The 19,263-nt window shown below is 39.1% G+C and overlaps 1 protein-coding gene across 4 annotated transcripts in view; it reads right to left on the reverse strand.

The window, feature by feature from the left end:
• Nucleotides 1–19,257, reverse strand: part of COBLL1 (cordon-bleu WH2 repeat protein like 1) — a 90,514-nt gene extending 71,257 nt beyond the window's left edge. For 3 of the 4 annotated variants that reach the window (XM_072418259.1, XM_072418263.1, XM_072418257.1), the window contains exons 1-2: nucleotides 19,094–19,257; nucleotides 16,351–16,460 (exon numbers count right to left, since the gene is read on the reverse strand). In XM_072418259.1, the coding sequence (XP_072274360.1) occupies nucleotides 16,351–16,412 (62 nt within the window). In that variant the 5' untranslated portion in view covers nucleotides 16,413–16,460; nucleotides 19,094–19,257. Of the gene's footprint in view, nucleotides 1–16,350; nucleotides 16,461–19,025; nucleotides 19,063–19,093 lie in introns of those variants that run through there. The other variant, XM_072418258.1, reaches the window with a different exon arrangement.
• Between the last annotated feature and the right edge of the window lie 6 nt (nucleotides 19,258–19,263).

Below are 19,263 nucleotides of genomic sequence, written 5' to 3' on the forward strand. Positions count from 1 at the left end.
TGCCATGGGAAATGCCATACAGCCATAGCTGGAATACATGAATGTAAACAGGAAGGGGCTGCAAACAAATGCAGATTACTGGCAGCGTTGAGATCCAAGAAAGAACCAAAATTGTGAAATTGGGAATTTTATTAAAAGTATAGTAAAGTATAGTAGCCTTTTTTTTATTTTAGAGTAGGGGAGGGTGAAACCTCCGATAGTTTTTTTTTGTTATTTATGCAACTTAAAATAGAAATTTACCTTTACTTACTATTGTAACAGAAATGTTGTAACAGAGATGTAACAGAAAGTTGGAGGAAATCTCTCAAAGTGAGGGGAAAACCTGCAAAGAGAGTTGTCTTCGAAACAGATGTCCTCATTGGAAGATTGATTTCCCCCTCACCTCTTTTTCTGGTGACAACTCAGAACATTGGATTTCCTCCCACTTGGCCAATGGTCACCAATGCAAGCAGGCGGGTTAACCTCCCCAACGGGGACACAGTAATATAAAGTTGACAAAGGATCTAACACTCCCCCACTTTTGTTCCACATCTACTCTAATATTATTGATCTAAGCTTCTGAAATAGCAGGTTAGGTTTCTTTTACAGACACTATACAATTCTGGAAACCACATATTTATATAGATTATATAGATTTAAGAGAAACAAGAAAAGAATGCCATTTTTGTCTGTAGCAATCAAGCAGTGATGACAATAAAAAAATTGTGGGATATACAGATAATGATTAGGGCTTGGAAGTGTTCTAGAGGGGATTGACATGCTTAAGAGATAAAAGGTAATGAGTTAATTACAAACTCTACACACTGATCAATGTCTGACAGTACAACACTCACAGCTCATATTCGGTATATAGTACAGACTACAGAATGCAGTCAGCACATGACAGCAAATGTAAATTGACTGTCGGAAAAGTTCTCTTTTTACAGCTGTAAGCAGGCCAAGGAAGTATTAGTCAACTTTCCGGACAATCCTCTTTTCTGTGAGTCAAGAAGGTTACTGAAATAGTGACTTTTTCCTCAGATGACCACGTTACTGTACATTGTGCTACCTTTTATTTCTTTATAGAGAATGTGAAAGTAACACGTGTGAAAGATATCCTGAAACGAATATATAGAACAAATACTTTTGCAACATAAAATACATGAGAAACACCGAAATTCAGTTTTATCTATGGGAATTATGATGACTGCTTTGCTGAGCGCCTTCTGAAAAGTATAAGAGTACTGGTACCCAAAATGAAGCTGAAGACCTTTGGATCTTGGGCTTGGTGGTAGTTCAGTGATGATAGTGTTAGAAATAAGAATAATAAAAGCATAGCACTTAGGTATTCTATGATATTAATGGTTTTCTTTAAATCTCTTCCAGATTGTTAGTTATAAGCTTTAGGAAGAGGACAAGTCAGACTGGCTCTGAGCTGACGTTTTGCCTTTGGCAAAAAGAGAATATAAGTGGATAACCAAAAGCATATCTATCCTTGAAACTGGAAAATCCGATTTTTACAAATTCCTATTCCTGCCTGGTTCCCTTTAGAGCAACCAAGTAAGGAATATAGACTATATCCAACCTGGGATAACAGAAGGCATACATGTCTTGTGCCACTGAACAATGACACTTGGATCTCCATGCTTCTCCTGCAACTCCCAGTAATTCCTCCTGCTGCTCTCCATATCACTGCAAATGAGGTCCGAGGGGAAACCTACATCCACAAACAGGAGATGGACATTCCCAGAAGTGTCAGTTTCCTATCACATTTTGGAGGCCCACTATTTACAAAGTGCAGTTCAGCAGTGCATAAAGGTAAATATTTCCTGTTCATTACAGATATGTGCTTGCTTGATATAGTTGATGAATATAATTTGGGCAGTTTAGGATGTTTTAATAAATGTGATTTTGTATAGAATACCTGAAACCTACATGGTGAATCCTGACACCCCATATATATATAACTTTTTAACTATGTAAGTTTTTTTATTTTATTAAGTTATACATTTATTACGTTTTTTATTATTATTATTTTATATAACCCTTCCTGGAAATAATGGGGGGAAACCATAGTTGATTCCTATTTTAAAGCTAAACTAAACCCGCAATATTCACCTGCCCTTGTTCTCTCACAGGGCACCACCAACCTATTCTTTCTTGTTTTCCTGGAGACGATCTCCGGCCTTCTTTGCCAGGCTGGGGTGACATAACTCCCACAAGATCATTCATTCCGGGCATGCATGGAGGAAGCCTGGATTGCTGGTTATTTTGGTATGAGCAGCTCAGCTTTATTGACAGATATGTGCAGCAATTAGGCAGGTAGGAGAGACATCGGTTTTGCCTTTCTGCAATAATGGCCTGCCTGCTTGTGTATTCCTAAAAGTGTAATTTTAGTTCTGCTTTAACAAAAGTGAGCTGCCTATGTGTCATGCTTAATCTGTAGTTTCAATAATTAAGTTGTTACCTAAGGCTAGAATGCCTTTAAAGACATTACTCTGACTTTTCCCTGATATGCAAACTTGTTCCAGGTCAATGACTTGGAACGGAAACAGAGATTCAGCATAGCAGCCAGTTAACTAATGATATCAGAAATAGGCCAGCAATGACAGCCTCCATATTCCTCTTAGGAAAAGTACAAAAAAAAACAAAACAAACAAAAAAAACAGATTTATATCTGTTTAATCTGCAAATAACATATTAAGAAAGATAATTAATATAAATGTTTGCTGTTGCCCCAGAAAATAACTTTTATGTTACAATTGATTTGCTCCCCCCCAGTGTGACACAGCCTAGTGCACAGCTCGAAGTGTTAGCCACGCCTGGCTCTGCCGTGTCCTGCACCAAGTGAGGCTTGTCAACATTTGTTCACACCTGGTTCACCGTGTGACTGTATGGGTGGAGACACACCTTTCACTGTCACTTCTGCAAAACTGGCTGCTTAAATGAACTAAGTTTAATTTACAGGAATGTTTAGAGCTTCTGTACGGTTAAGATTAACTCAGCAAAGTTAGTTCCTTAACTAAGGAAAAGGAAGGCTAAAAACTGTTAGTACCCATATCTGTATACGTGTCAGTTCACAGACATTTATGATAGCAAAATTTGATAACAAGAAAACTGTCCAGTTAAAAGAATGAAACCATAAAGCTAACCAAAGTATTTTAAGTTGTCAATGTAGCCAATTCAGTTCACGCCTTGTAGAATATTATATTCGGTGTTTCTCAACCTTTTTAACATGGGGAACTCCTTAAAATAATTTTCAGGGAACCCCTGCTATAATTTCTATATCCACAGCTCACAGTACATTATTTTGCTGGTCAGTAGGAAGAATGCCTCTTACATTGCTGGCCAGTGGAAAGAATGTCATCCTTACAGAAAGCCAAAAAGATCATTGGTATCTGTTAAACTGACCTGAGAGGCACAAGGAACATCTGGTACCTCTGGAGGCCCCTGGTTGAGAAACACTGATTTAAATGTTTATTAGATTTGCCTTTGTCCAGTATTACTACGAACCTGAAAAATAAATGTTTTCCACTTCTATTAAAAAAAAATGTCATCAGCATGTTCTGCTCCTATTAACCCATTATGAAAAATAGTTTTCAGGGGAGTGATCATCATGGAGAAATTTGGACTTATCCAGTTTAATCACTGCTTCGGCCTGATATGGGTCATGGATGCAAGGATATTGTCCCGTGCCCGCACCTTTTACCACTGTGTTTTGCCCTGCCATGGCATTTGTACATATTTTACACGTACTAGTTCAAACAACTGCCTTCATTAGTTTTCTAACCGTCATAGATCAACAGCTGATAATGAAGTTGAGTGCATGTATTCTAAAGACTTTGGTTTTTAAGGAATTTGAAGTAACATGTCAGATAATTTTTACAAAAATTATTTACAAAAACAATGTTCAGTTCCTCGAAGGAGTTTAAGGAACCAGAACCCATGTGTCAATGATTCAATGGGCAACAATATATACTATAAATCTAAAGAGATGCTGAACTTTATTTTGGGAGTTGATATTTGCCTGGAGATGCCATTTCAAACTGAATATTACTGAATATTTTCTGCCTTTAATAATTATAATAAAATGTATAATGTCCTAAATAGGTCATAGATTTTTGCTTATTTTTTAAATGTAATCTGCCAGCTATCATAGTTTGTCCTTGTCTTGTTTCTGTGATTTTCTTAAAATCCATCAAAAGAAGCCAAAACAATAAAATATATTTCTTTCAGCAGTTTTTTTTCTGCCCTGTCTACACGCACAGCAAAGATACTGCACACTGCTTCCGGATCACTAATTCCTAACACAGTGTATGGTCATAACTGCCAAGAGATGTACATCAAGGTCCAAGGCTGAACACACAACCCAGCACATGCAGGAATACACTAAGCAGCTGGAGTTACACAAGCAGAGCTAATGTCTGGAATAATTGGTATAAAAAAGAGTTAACACTTCCCTTGTGGACAATAGATGGACTTTGTACTTAGTATTTATAGCTTATCCTGGTCTCTTAAGTCAAGTAAACAGAGCAGATCTGCCAATTGTATGCTTCAGACCATGATTAGTTTTTCCAATTGATAATTGATCGAAGTCTGAAAGCACAGAATACACATGTAAACTATTCTTCCGAGGGTGGGGACTGGCTGAACCTCACAACAAATGGGCATTTCAAATCACATTCCATTGATCATTCACACGCGTGGGTACAATATGCCCTTGGGTAGAATATTCTGCCCTTTCTATCATAAGGTGGGATTGCTTGAACCACAGAACAGAGGGGGGCTCGTAATTGTGTTTAATTATTTACACAAATGGCAACCATTTTCTGTCTTTGTAATCATGGGTGGGAATGGGATACAATAGTCTGCCTTTCTCATTGTAGGGTGAAGATGAATGAACCACAGAACAGATAGAAGCTCCTTTTTTGCTCAACCATTCCTATACACAACACAACTATTGACAGCACAGAACTTTGTGTACAGCACTCATTCATTCATTTGTCACAAAAGATCATTTCCCTCGACAGTAATATGACATGTATCTGATTTCTGTACAGGGCTTTAGGCTGCTAAAAACTGCACAGCACATAAACAACTAATAAGAGCTAATGCTATTCACTGTTGTTAGACTTTGATAGAATTTTCTGTGATCCTTTGAAGCCAGATTTATTTGGGTCTTTATACCGTTACTAAATTGCAGCTTACTGCCACTCATTCTGTGGAGTATAAACTCATTCTTTTATGGAAAATGCAGCAGAGTTAGGAATATTGTTATCTCTGAATGATTGCAAGTGTGCATAACTAGATAGTAACAGTTATGGGGCTGGATATAATTAAAATTCAATCCTATGTTGTGTATAGCATGAAAGGTGTCAAGCACCCCTGTATAGAAGTTAGATTTGTTCCCTGTGACGTGTCATAGTCTGAGTTTAAAATCAAATATAGCAATAAAGATTGTAGTTTAAAAGCAGTAAGCATACATTCTTGGGGTTGTCTCATTTATATTCACTACTATTTTTCAAATTTCACAGCTAAAATATAAAAGGGATATTGGTAATGCCAAATTATGGTTTACCTGCTCTCTGTTTTGCTAACAAATATACAGGGTAGCCTTCACACAATGAAATGGGATGAGCAGTTGAAACCACAACTAACTTATTTACAATTCACAACCGCAAGTGTGTAAAGAAGAGTGTGTAAAGAGTTCATTATGAACATTCAGCCATGTAAACAGCTGAAAGAACATGAAGAAGGTCTGTTGTAAAATTTAGAAAATGTATTGAAAATAACAGAAAAAATGCATAGGGTCTCAGCAGATGCCTTAGGGATCATTTAAATTTCTATGAACAGTTACATACAGAGTTGCAGTGGCAATCATTTTTCTGACACTGGTAATTGATCGTATCCCCATCAGAAGTAGTATGTAGTCTATATGTGAAAATGTAAAATGTCACTCACATGGTGCTCTTGTCTGAGATATATAAACATTTTACTTCCGTCCTTCCTTGCCTATATTCTGTATATTATGAGATTTTAAGCCATGCCAATACACTGGCTGAATGTGATTGCTAAGTGGGAGGGTCAGCCTACTACAATTACATGAATAGTCTCTGTGTTGTACCAAGGAATGCCAAATCTACTAAGCACAACTGGCAATTATTAGACTTAATAGAGACAACATTGAGATCTAATAACAAAGAAAACAGTAAAACAGAAAATAGCAACAAAAGTGATTTTGCAGTAGACCAGGATTCATAATTGTCTAGGCAAAAGAAGCAAGACATTTGGTTGCTAACGATTCCATTTTTGTTCCTTCAGTTATTTTACCAGCCCCGGCAGTATTATCCATTTTGCAACAGGCCAAAAGCGAGCCAGTTACATGAGCAGTTGGATTAAACTCTAGGAAAATCCCACCTAGAAAGTAGATATTGTTATTTCTGGCCGTAGGAAAGAAAAGTGGAATAATCAAGGAATTGTAAAAAGTCATACCTGTCTACAGATTGAAGCAGAAAGTTTATTTTATTAGTTTTATATTACAATATGGTTTTAGCAATTTTAAATGTTGTATCGGTGATTAGAAAAAGGGAGTTTTCCATTAACCATAAAAAACAAACGTCAATATCCTTCCGTCATTTTTCTACAGAGTGACTCAGTGTCAAACCACCACGTGAAGAACACATGTTGATTCAATGATGAGCAGAGTTAAAGCCGATTCAAAACAAAACTTGCAAAATGACTAATTCTACCTTATCCTCAATGAATGCGGCGGGCTCTTCTGAACAAATCATTCTCAGACACAATGAAAGTACAGCAGGTTCTGACATGCTCCAAGGAAATTCTTTTCTAACATTACACAAAAGGTTACAGTGTCTACACCCTCTCTGGTATGACACATTCCACAAGCTGTGTTCTGTATAGGTCAGCTGCATGGTCTATTGTGGTGTCTGACAGCTTATGACGTAGCATGCTGGTTTGACAGTTCAGGGAACCTGCACTACTGATCAATTCACATCTTCCCACGAAGAAATATTTTTATATTTGTTGGTGACACCACCCTAAAAGTCTGTGAGTCGCCCTTACAACGTCCTATTATTGAGAATAATATATGGAAATGAAAGTGATCTGACATGTCTGTAGCTTCACCTACCTTCCCCCCAAAGCCCCTGTGTGATTAATATGTTTGCAAACAAATAAATGGAAGTAGAGCTCTGAAGTCCAGCAGGGTAGAATTCAGGAAAGCTGACAATTTTCTGTTTATTGCATGCATTGTCACCTCACTACAGAAAGTTAAAGTGGAACTAAAGCTTCTCTTTAAGAATTCAGGGTCAGGCAGGTCTTTGTGGCAGAAAGTGACAGGCGTTGTCGCTTCTGCAAGAAGTATTCATCCCTGCCTAATCCCCGTCCCAGCTGTCAAACGTCTATAAGTTGTGCATGCATAGTTCAGCATTGGTTGCCAGAACACCCCGCACATCCCAGCTTCCCCTGCAGGTGACAGGACTGAATGAAATCCTGCAAACTTGCTCAGCACTTATATCATACCTGTCCAGCCAATCTAGATGGCCAAATATCAGAATGAGGAAGAGAAGAAGATGGTGGCTACAACAGGGACAGGTGAGTATCCACTGGGATTAGTTCTGCTTTAAGGGTCATTTTAGACCTGTGGTGAGCTGCAGCATACTGCCGTAAGCTCTACAGCAGTCCAAAAATATATAATTCAAATGAATCGAAATGGTTGGGAAACATATTTTGCATGAAGTTGCAGCAGATCGCAGCACAGTCCCCAAAAGCAACAAATTGTATTTATCCATGAGGTTGCTGTTTAAAGATTTGTGTTGCAGCTGCAGCCATGTCACCTGAGGTGTGATTTGCAGCAGTTTTTGTTGTGCAGAGTGGGGGGGGTGACGGTCGGGTGTGAAAAAGACCTAATTGTTCACTTGATTTCTGACAAAAAAATAGGTATTTTTCTGTTCTTGCACTATTTTTAAGGAATAGAACATAGGGAATATGAATGTATTGCCCAGTACTTTTAAAAAGTCTGTTATCTAAAAAATTAGACAGTCAAAAATACAGATATAAAAATAGCATTAGTTTTGTAATCCTGACCATTTTATTACTCACATCAGCTTATAATAACTTGAGAATCAAACATTAGAATTTCACAAACTGTCATCCCATCTATCACTCAGACATTATGTCAATGATTTTCTGCCAAACGCCCTTCAAAATCCAATATGTTTGATATATGAAAACATCGGGTTTCCGTTTACGAGCGTAGCACATGTGAAATGTCAAACACAAGTGAATATGCTAGTGCCGGCAATGGAAACAAATCAATCTGTGCTGGTTCACTTCACAAATCTTCTCCACATATTTGTAACTCATTTGTGATATCATGGAACAAAAGCCAAAAATGCAAAGCTCTCGCGTTCTTCTCATCAAATACGTGCAAAGCTCACTGTCTCTTGCCAACTGGCAGAAAAGACTGAAAATTGGGTTAAAATTGGAGCTGAAGTAAAGGATTCTGTATCTGACATATTTATTTTACTTATGTCTGCTGTTTTCACAACTCCTCCAAGACGTGACCTCAGGTACTCAGATTTGTGTCAATATATTAAGGGGTGACTCCAGGTAACATGCAGACTCAAAATTTTCATTGAATTTACCATAAAATATATCTAAACCTAACAACAAAAATATAATATAATTGGAGATTAAGTCGATGTAGCAGCTGCATTTGTTTTTTAAGGTTATATACAAAAAACTGTACCTGTCGAGTCAGTCCAAAATCTAGTGAGCTCCTAAATTCCTATTTGATCTTACAATGCTTCCTCTGTTGCTCTGAAATACCAACAAGTGTCACCAGCCCTGCTTGAGTTCTTCTCTCCTGGGCTACAGGCTTAAAACTTGTAATAACCCACAATATAAACTGTTTATTCCCACAATACCCTGTAATAAAGCATACACATGTTGGCACTTTTCAGTGGCATTAACTGGCACTCAATGCACATCCAGAACACAGCTATGTTACACTACATGGAGGCCAATTCATAGCCCAATTATTATTAGGAATGGGCTGGCTAACTGCACTAAAATGCAACTCAACACGTGCAAACACAAGATCTTGTACTCCTGTACACAAAGTAAGAATAGAAACAGCAAAGTAAATTCTAGTGAATCAGTACGGTTTTGCAAAACAATAGGGTATGAGGTAAACACCATCAAGCCAAAAAATTTATAATGTATGGCAGTTTTGCCTAAACAAATAAGTCTGTAGCCCATAGCATATAGTATCTGACTCACATGAGGGAAGATACAAGGAATAAATTTAAGTGACTAAACAAAGCTAAATCTGGCTGCAACCAATTTTATGTTCTACAACAACTACCTCTCTTTTATCTATATTTGTTCCCGTTTTAGGTCTATTGCTGTAGTGGTCAATTTGATAACAGGAGGTCTCAAATGTGATCCCTGAAAGGAGGCGCACAATACAGTGAATATAATACTACAGAATAGTGTCAGAGATTGAAGACATGCAACATGAAATGGTCAAAGACTACTGACATGATGCAGAAGATGGTCAAAGGCTGTGAGCATGCCGGAGGGAGTCACAGATACTGGACACTGGGGACACACTTCACAAGACAGACATAAACTGGAGACACATTGCCTTGTGCATTGATTGCCATCTGAAATTTTGTGATAAAAGAAAACACTTAAATAATTGATATGGATTAAATAAAACAATAAACTGAGTAATGATTATATTGGTAACTGTTTCCTGGATAGGTAAAGTTGCTCTTTGAGCCATAAGTAAATACACATAGCACCACCATTGCCAAAATTCTCAAGAAAACTGGGAGGATACTTTCCTACAACAGGAAATAATGGCTACAGGTTGTGTTCTGTTACTTACAGTCACAACACAATTTACAACATGGGGGGGATTGAATTGCAAAGCATTTATTATTCTCTATGAGAAGCAGAGGTTACTATATGCATATCCTTGTACATACATGTACTCGTACATATATACATTACTCCCATTTGTCCTTCATTTGAAGAGACAGTCCCTCGTACAAACTAAGGCTTTCTATCTCTCTCTGCTACTCATTGTCCCTTTTTTGTTTGATGGCTTCTACAAAAATATACTAGTCTTTTACTTTAGTAAACCTCTCACCCAGCCTCTGAATTTTTACATTTGTTATATGGAAGTTAGCATGAAGGAAAAAATAAAGGTGACAAAAACACGAGTAGATTTAGGCAAATCATTTTATGAGGATAGGTTTGGAAATATCTTTGTGTAATATTGTACAATTTTGGACAGGCAGTAGTTCCTCTTACCATTCCTAGGGAAGACCACAATGGCCTGATCATTTTGTCTCAAGCATTGGGTGGACTGCCTGCATGGACAGTGCTGTGTGTAGGAATATTTTGTCTCTTAATAAAGGATTTTATTCTCATGTCTTATGATTTCTGTGGTTCTCACTGCCAAACATGCAACAAAATGATAAGTCATCAAAACCTAACCACTTCTATCATTCTAAAACAGCAGACACTACTAGCTTTACCAACCGTTAGTCATAGCTAAAACCTCAGGGCATGGCTATCTTAAAGTGTAACTTCCTATTTGAAATCTTATCTTGTTCTTTTCTATAGTCTGGGGGTGGGAGTGATTTACTCAAGGAATAGAGTGTTCACCCCGTGTTTGCTTCAAACAACTAAGCAAGTAAAACCTCAGATTTTTTTTGTAAATTATTTTGTACTATTGGATATCTCAAGTGATCAAAGCTTTAATCTATTCTTTAGGCTAAGTAAACATTCTCTATTTCTTTGGTACCCACAGTTTAAAAGTTATGAGATCCTAGCTATACTTATGTAAGAAGTCTTTGTAGACTCAAGGTTTTATGTGTCTAGGGTTTCTAACTGGCACACTAAAAACTTGAACAAACACAAAAGACCAAGATAAGCAACACCATGGCAGGCAAGTAGGATCATTCCCATTCCTACGTTCCTGTATCGCATTTGGCAGAAAGTTGACATTGCAGTTTAATGTGCAACTCAGGCAAATATATATAAAAAAAACCTTTGGTCCCAGCATTCATGAAAAAACATTTCACCTATTCCAAGATACAGCTAGTATTATTATTATATACTAGAAGTTTTAGTATTATTAACATGTACCACTTGATTTGGAAGTAGAAAAACTAAATGAGCTTGTCAGATAAATCTTCTGGCTGACATGTATTACTGTTTGAGAAAGAAAACTGTAATGCAACGTGCCATTTCAACTGAAGGTCAGATAATGAAGGAGAATAGGAGGTCGTCAGAAGTGTGATTACCTTGACTTCATTTCCAATAAGCAAGCAGCTAACCTACAAAGCTACATACAAATATGCCGTGTGGCAACAGTGTGTATATTCCAAAGGTATCTGAACAAAATTTTTAACAAAATGTCAGATACAATAGTTATGTGTGTATCAAAAACAAAAACATGCAGTTAGGTTAATTGGCTACCCCCCAAAAGTGACCTTAGACTGTATTATTGACATTAGATTGTGAGCCCCTTTGAGGGACAGCTAGGGACAGGACTTTGGACTTTATACAGCACTGCATAATATGTCGGTGCTATAAAATTCTGTGTAATAATAATAATTTCAGTTGTACATTTAGCTGCATGACTGGAGGTATACTTTGAGAAATTCTTTATGTTCTCGACAGTTCCTGAGTGATCTTTTCTAGCATGCTTAGGATTAAAAACCATTCCAAATGTGCTTGTCAAAGCATGCTGGAGGAACCTGTGTAGCAAAACAACAGCTGGAAGACTGTAGATTCTATACATTTAGGTCTATAACATTTAAAATTTATGACAGTTTACTGTAAACTAAAGAGCTCAAAGCTGTACAGAATCTCTTAAATGATACACGCAAAAACGTTTACCTTTAGTGTCATTTTCTCCTCTTAGACCGTACATTGATTGCTATAAGTAGTAGTAAGATTGAATATTTTTCGGTCAACACTTAAATCGAATGTGTTGATCAAATACATGACAATCAAATTGGAGTGATTTTTTGCATGGCTAGCATTACACACAACACAGCAGTTAAATCCTATAGTACCTGCAGTAATATCAGTACTGTGTACAAGCTCATAACAAAAGAGGTTCGCTCAATGGTTGAACAAAGTCATACAATTGTTTTCTCATTCCAATGTCATACCGCAGATTCCAATGTCATACCACAGACTGACATCACAAACTCTGGTTGTCTGCTTGGGGTGCTGGACCTCCTATAGCCTTCAGTGGTTGCTGGGCAAAAGAGCTAGATGTGAACCTTGCTGGGAATGCCCGGTTAGGATGGAACTAAGGTAAGAGAAAACAAGTTTTCTGCACTTTCTAGGTGTCCTAGCAATAAAAGTCCCAGCATGTCTCACCTCACCCTCTTTGGTCTTTATACCACTACAAGTCTCAGAAAACTCCACTGGTATATGTCAGGGGTCTGTAAAAGTGAAACCACTTCATACATCCAAATGATGTATTTCTTTTTTAAGTAGAAGTGAAGTGTGCAAAATGTGTAATTGGTGGATTTGCTGTCTGTAGAGCTACAAATCTACTGGCATCCTTTTCTACCTGGAACAGTTACTGCATACAAATTTATATTTTTAAATCTGCTTTTTAGTAGCTGAGGGACCACATGCACAAGGATTTTATTTTACATTTTTTAATATGACTTGGGTTGTGTTACGTGGCCATGCATTGTGGATGCAATACATGGTTAGTAACAGATCTTTTTATAAAAAAAGTTTATTTGGGCATAGACACAAACAAGATGTGTTCAGGGAGAATCCTCCCAGTGTATTTAGTGATGTGACAGCTTTCTCTAGCTGCCAAAGTAAATGGAAACATCAACCTTAGGCATGCAAAGCTTACAAAAATGTGAGTTAGCACAAAGTCTGGAATTAGCACAAAGTCTAAATGTCTGGTCTATCCCAAAGTGTGATGGAATATTCTCCTCCCTCTTCACCAAACCAAAAAAGAAAAATGGGAACTTGGTCTACAAAATTGTTCCATCATTAAAGAAATTAAAATATTTTTAGTAACCCTCAATAATGTTACAGCTGTACAGCAACTGTACAGCAACAGACTTCAAAACTTTTTTCAGTAAGAGGCTACATTTGGCTCCCATTCTGGTGCTCAGCCAGTGACAAAGCTTTGGTCATATGGTCTCTGTTAAAGGAACTTGAAGGTCTAATTATGTCTAATTAGTGACCCCTCCCCATAAACTTGGCAAAACTATAGTGTTGGTCACATTTCTGGCCAAATTTAAAGGTGTGAAAGCTAAAACTTTTTGGATAAAGTACAGTAACTCATTTCTGTACTCTTTTGTTAATTGCTGTCTTTGACTCAGACATGGTGATTCACCTCCACTATTTGTCCCAGTAAGCACTGACACCAGGGGTTAAAATAATGGGTATTCCGGAATTCTGAGATATCACAGAACAGAAAGGATAATCTACCAATGTTTCTATGTATCCGTATTCCCCACTTTACAAGTCTGCTTTTCACAAGTGATTACTACTAAAACAACTGTATTTTAATTACTTAACAAATGTACCCATTTACTTAATATATACAAAAAAGGATTTAATTTTGTTGAGCTAGTGACATGATGGCTAGTGTGACATTGACCATAAAAATAAAAAGTGCCAGGCCTCCTCATGACCTAATGACGAGACTAGTGGTAGTGCTAGTGTTACATGGCCCAAAAAAGATCTCAAAACGCAACATGAACTGATTACAAGACCAGTGACTGAATTGCTGATGTAGATTTACACTAACAGACATATGTAGATGACCAGGCCCCATCATGACCTGATTGCAAGAGTAGTAGAATATGGCATGGCCCAAAAATACATCAGAAACCCAGGAACGCAGAAGACTTGATCACAAGACCAGTGATGGGACCGTTGATGTGACATGACCCACACAGATATCCAGTGGGTGACCAGGCCCCACCATGACCCGATTCCCAGACCAGAAACTTGATTGCAAGAGTAGTGGAATAATCTGTAGTGTGACATGAACCAAAAGACATAGGAATCCAAAGACCCCACAAGAACAATGACGGCAATGTTGATGGGACACGACCAACACATATATACAGAAGGTGACCAGACCCCCACAGACCTACAGAAGGTGACCAGACCCCCACAGACCTACAGAAGGTGACCAGACCCCCACAGACCTACAGAAGGTGACCAGGCCCCTACAGACCTACAGAAGGTGACCAGACCCCCACAGACCTACAGAAGGTGACCAGNACCAGGCCCCTACAAACCTACAGAAGGTGACCAGACCCCCACAGACCTACAGAAGGTGACCAAGCCCCACCATGACCTGATGTGGAATCCTTGTTAGAATTATCATGGAATCATCACTGTTGTGCAACATAATCCAGAAGGTATAAAAAACCCAAGCTCCTAGATGACCTGATTACAAGACCAGTGACAGGACTGCCAATGGGACCCACACATCCATACAGTAGGTGTCCGGGCCCCAACATGACCCTAACATGACAAGATTGCTAAAGCGCCATAACCCACACAGACCTTATCATCATACCGTCCTATTATACTATCTACAGCAGCGTTCAACCCAGATTTTTTTTAAAGCTGGGTGGGAAGAAATTGTAGGCTGGTGGCAGCCACTGTATTGTGACCCATCCCGGCTGTTTTTGGGTGGTTACTAGAAAGTGCTGGGTGGTGCGCCCGGCTAAAGGAGCTGGGGAGGACAATGTACACACATAAGTTATATTACAGACAAGCTATAATGTTTGACTTTGGTTTGAATATTACACCATCAACATAGTTTTACACCCTTTTACTACAGAAATGGAACACATCCTCTCCCATCACAACATGACTACTGAATATGATCATTAAACATTCCTATTAAACTTCAGACATGCAGAGAACACCAGCCATGACCACTGGACATGATCACAGCACAACATTTCAAAGTCTCACAATCATCATTCAAGTGTTCTTTAAGTGTTTGTTTTTTCCTAGTTTATCACATATTACGTAAATTAAGTGTTTGGCAATCCTATAGCTTCTTTGTTTTCTCCCTGACCTTTCCCTAACTATGCCATTGCGTAGATAATTTGAAAAGCTGACAGGAATTCTGCAATGTAAACACAATGACAAAAAAAAGAACCTATCACAGTTCTCAGTTCAGCATGGAGAAACACTGCAAAACCATAGAGCAAACAAAACAATGGGATTTATTTCCTAAAGGTAATTAAGCTGTTCACATGGCAATATGAATTATGTCCCTGCAGCTTGATGAATGCAGGGAAAAGTCACTTTGCAAGGTATATCCAGTCACAAGAAAATCCAATCACAACAAGTTTTTTACTTGCATATAATTGGATGGTTGAAGTCATTGGAGCTTCACTTCATTCACTAAACTAAGGAAATGCAGGCCCGGAGCTGACAAGAAAACGACAACATAGACGCAGGAGCCTGATGACTGGGTGCTAATGGGGTGTGGGTTATGGTGGGGTGATTATTAGGGGTGAGATTTGGCGGAGGAGGTAAAAAGGGCTGGGCAGGAATAGAAGGGCATTGGTAGTTGGCGTAGCTAAAGTGAGCTTCCCGCCCTCCCAAACTTTGGGTAGTTTTTTCTGAGTTGGGGCGGTGAAGGTAGTTGGCTGAGGTGGTGTGGGAGGGACTGGTTAAAGGAGATACCCGGGTCAAGTACCCTTTGCAAGGTAAATACTCACTTCGCCTAGAGAATAGCCCTTTTGTAAATCTACCTCATTGGATGAACCCATTGCCTTGTCAACTTAAAAACTTTTTTCCATCTTTTTTTTTTTTATTTAGAAGACACAATTATTATTTGGTTCTGATGAATACCATTTATATAAGCTGGATAAAAAGTGTCAATATTGCCCAATGTGAACAGGAGCAGAGCCAGGAATTACAGCACACAGATCTCACTATAACATCCAAGAAGCCAGAGGCCATTAGGCATCGTCCACAACTTAAATTACTTTGGGTGAAATTAGCCTTTAATACCTCACTGGCCATAGGCATCAAAGCATACCTTACCATACCAATAAGAGATTTGGGAAATGTTACCAATAGCGCTTCTGGTCTTCTCATACAGAGAGGAAGCCATATAAATAACTACAATTTATGCAGAAACAAATAGGTAAATAAATTTGCAATCACTGACTTGGACAGTGTATAGAACTTATTCCCTCTCCACTATCATCCAGCCTTGCCAGTCAATGCTTACACAGCAGGGTCAGGAGTCCACATGCAGGTATATACGGAAATTGTCAGCTAGTACTTTGCAGTTCTTCTTACCCCTTTGAAGGCAGCGTGCCGTCAGGGCTGGAGGTCTCAGACCAGGATCCCGAGTCGTCCATTCTCAGTTCTCTGTCTGTCCTGGTTGTAGAATATCTTCCTCACACCAGCTATATACAAATCACATTGTTAGATGAAGGATCCTGTTACAACCAGCCCAGCGTTTCCAGCTGAACTCCAGGCAAACAGCTGAACACACACATAAATACATATAAAGCTGTCATACGCCAAGGATCATTTCTGTACTAAAGTTTTCACACTGGTCCCTGGTAGGACAAGAGACTTGCTTTCATCCTGCTGTAATTCATAAAACACTTACAGGTCTTGTCCCTCCCACAGCCTGTGATTGGACAGAGAAAAGGAGGAAGAATCTGTATCACAGCGGCTTTTAGTGCTGTGTGTTCTGGCATGGACTCTGCAAAGATGTGGGTTGAACTGTGCAATGACTGCTGCAAGTCAGCTCACAAAAAGTGACTGCAATTTTTTAAAATTTTTACTGCAATGCACCACAAATGAGCTGGTAAGGTGCAATGGGGTATTATTTACAATAAAGGCACCATAGCCAAACAATGTTTGATAAAAAAAGATGTAAATCTGGCCCATCAAAGTTGCAGCTCATAAACGCTGCAGGTGCGACTGTATATGTCAATGGCTAAACTAGTTTCCCATATTTAATGTACAGCGCTAATATGTTGGCACTATATGAATAATGTTTATTAATAATATTAGTAAAATCAGGTGCACTACCGTCTCTAAAGGCCTGTTTGTATAATGTTACAATTGGATTTTCTTTATTTCTACCTAATGTATAATTATCTTATAAAGGTTTAGTAAACTGCAAAAACCCAAGGATATATTCAGACTAGCAGTTAAAAATCTGGAGTGTTTACTGCTTCTTGAAGCCTAGAGGCAAATGCCAAGCGCCTGAGAATGGTAACAAGCAGTAGCTTTTGGCATTTTGTAGGCGTTTGCAAGCAGCTGCAAAAACTTTAGCAAAGTAGTGTGTGTTTTAAATTGCAAAGTATTAAAATGAATGCTTACAAACACTATAAGTGATGACAACAATACCTATTCACATTTATAGAGGTTGCTGGTATAGCAAATCAACCCTGAACAGTACATGTAGCATTTAAAAAAATGTGCGGCAAAACTTCCCCCACCAACCACCCGTTAACCATTTTTTTCTTAAAAAACGCTTGCAAAAACAGCTAGTGCAGTGTTTAACCCAGAATGTTTTTTAAGCTTGGTGGGAAAAAGTTGTAAGCAGGTGGCGGCCGCTGTATTGTGACCCAACTCTTCAGTAACCACTCAAAAACAACCGATTGGTTACTGGCCGGGTGGTGCGCCCCAGTAAAAGGGGCTGGGGAGAATACTGTAGTGCTGTGTTCTCTCCAGCAGCTTGGCCGTTCCAAGTGAAACAATGGTTCCTAATAAACAAGCATCTCAACATTTGACAAGGGGCTTGTACTGGATCCCCACTAGTGCAGCCAGTCATTCTCTATAGGGTCAGAAGCTACATTCTCCATCTCAACTGCGGGCATGGTTCATGGGCATGAGGAAAATGTAACCTCACTGCCCGCCTGAACCTAAAATGTCACCAGTACCCTGGATCATAGCAGTGATAGGTACTAGACTGATTGGTGATCTGGCTCTGGCATACACCGGGCATCACTTGCATAGAATGATACTAATAGGAAGTGTATAACGAAGCTCCTGTCCTGCCTGTGTACAAGCCTGGAGAAAATCCTCTTGGCAAAAAAAAAAAAATTGGAAGCTGTCAAAGTCATTCCCATCCAAACTTTCCATGGCTGCGACTTTCTGGATGATCATACGATTGTACAGTAGAGCTGCAGATCAGGTGTGCCCAGCCTCAGTCTGTGCCCGCAGGGTCCCTGGCATGTGTTATCCTCATACACACTGGAGATACACACAGGTGAAAGATGATTGTCAATTGTTAGTGAATGTTTGTGCTATGGAGAGGGGAGGATGAGAGGGAGATGTCCGGTTGTGTTCTCCTCCATAGGAAACAGCAGTCGTTAGCTGTCGGATGTTTAGGGTTCAGTGAGCGGTATTAGTAGATTTTAGAGACGATCGCAATGTTTGTCTGGGCGACCAAAATCTCTGTGCGCAGCTTGAGAACAGCCTGGCTGAGGTCCCAAAACACTTCAATGCCATATGGAGGAAGGAACAGGGTTGTTAGACAATTGGGGAATCCTTCCTATAATAATTTTAGGATTCTGAATGCACAGAAAAATAATATAACAAAATATAACATTCATCAGCAATTCACTGCAGTCAGTGCACCATGAACCCAGCAATGGGCGCACATTTCTATGTACAAATATAACCATGCGTCAATGTAACATGCAATATGCGCATGTGTTACAGCGTGTTAGCACAAAAAGGGGGTTCCAGAAACGTATGCACCACAAGCTGAATATCTGATTCACTGTAGTGGTGAAAAAAACATTCACACATTGCTCTCCAGATTGAGAACAATCCTTGGATTCCTCTGCACCATCTACTTCTAGGAAAAGAAAAATGTGTCCATGATGTGGAGGGACTACAAATCCTAGCATGCCCTGGCTGTGTTTCCATCCAGAATGAATCTCAAGAATGAATAAATGACTGGACTGTAACAAGCAGAATGTGCTGAGGAGAAGTTCTTCCCTTACCTTGCCATGTGTCCCCCACCCTGTGTGGCCCCAGCATACCTCCTGCCACCTCCTAGGAGGGCACTAACCTTGTCCGAGCGATCCCTGGGAGTGCTGCGTCCTGGCTCTGCCAGTCTCTGTCCCTCCCTCTCTCTCTTCTCCAGTCTGCGAGTTTAACATTCAAGTTCAGTCTTGTTCATTATGTAGATTCTCACATTCCCTCCAAGTCAAAGCGTCCTGTGTTCACATTTTCCTGGCT

The sequence above is a fragment of the Pyxicephalus adspersus genome, chromosome 7 (assembly GCF_032062135.1).
Source record: "Pyxicephalus adspersus chromosome 7, UCB_Pads_2.0, whole genome shotgun sequence".
NCBI classification, from domain to species: Eukaryota; Metazoa; Chordata; class Amphibia; order Anura; family Pyxicephalidae; genus Pyxicephalus; species Pyxicephalus adspersus.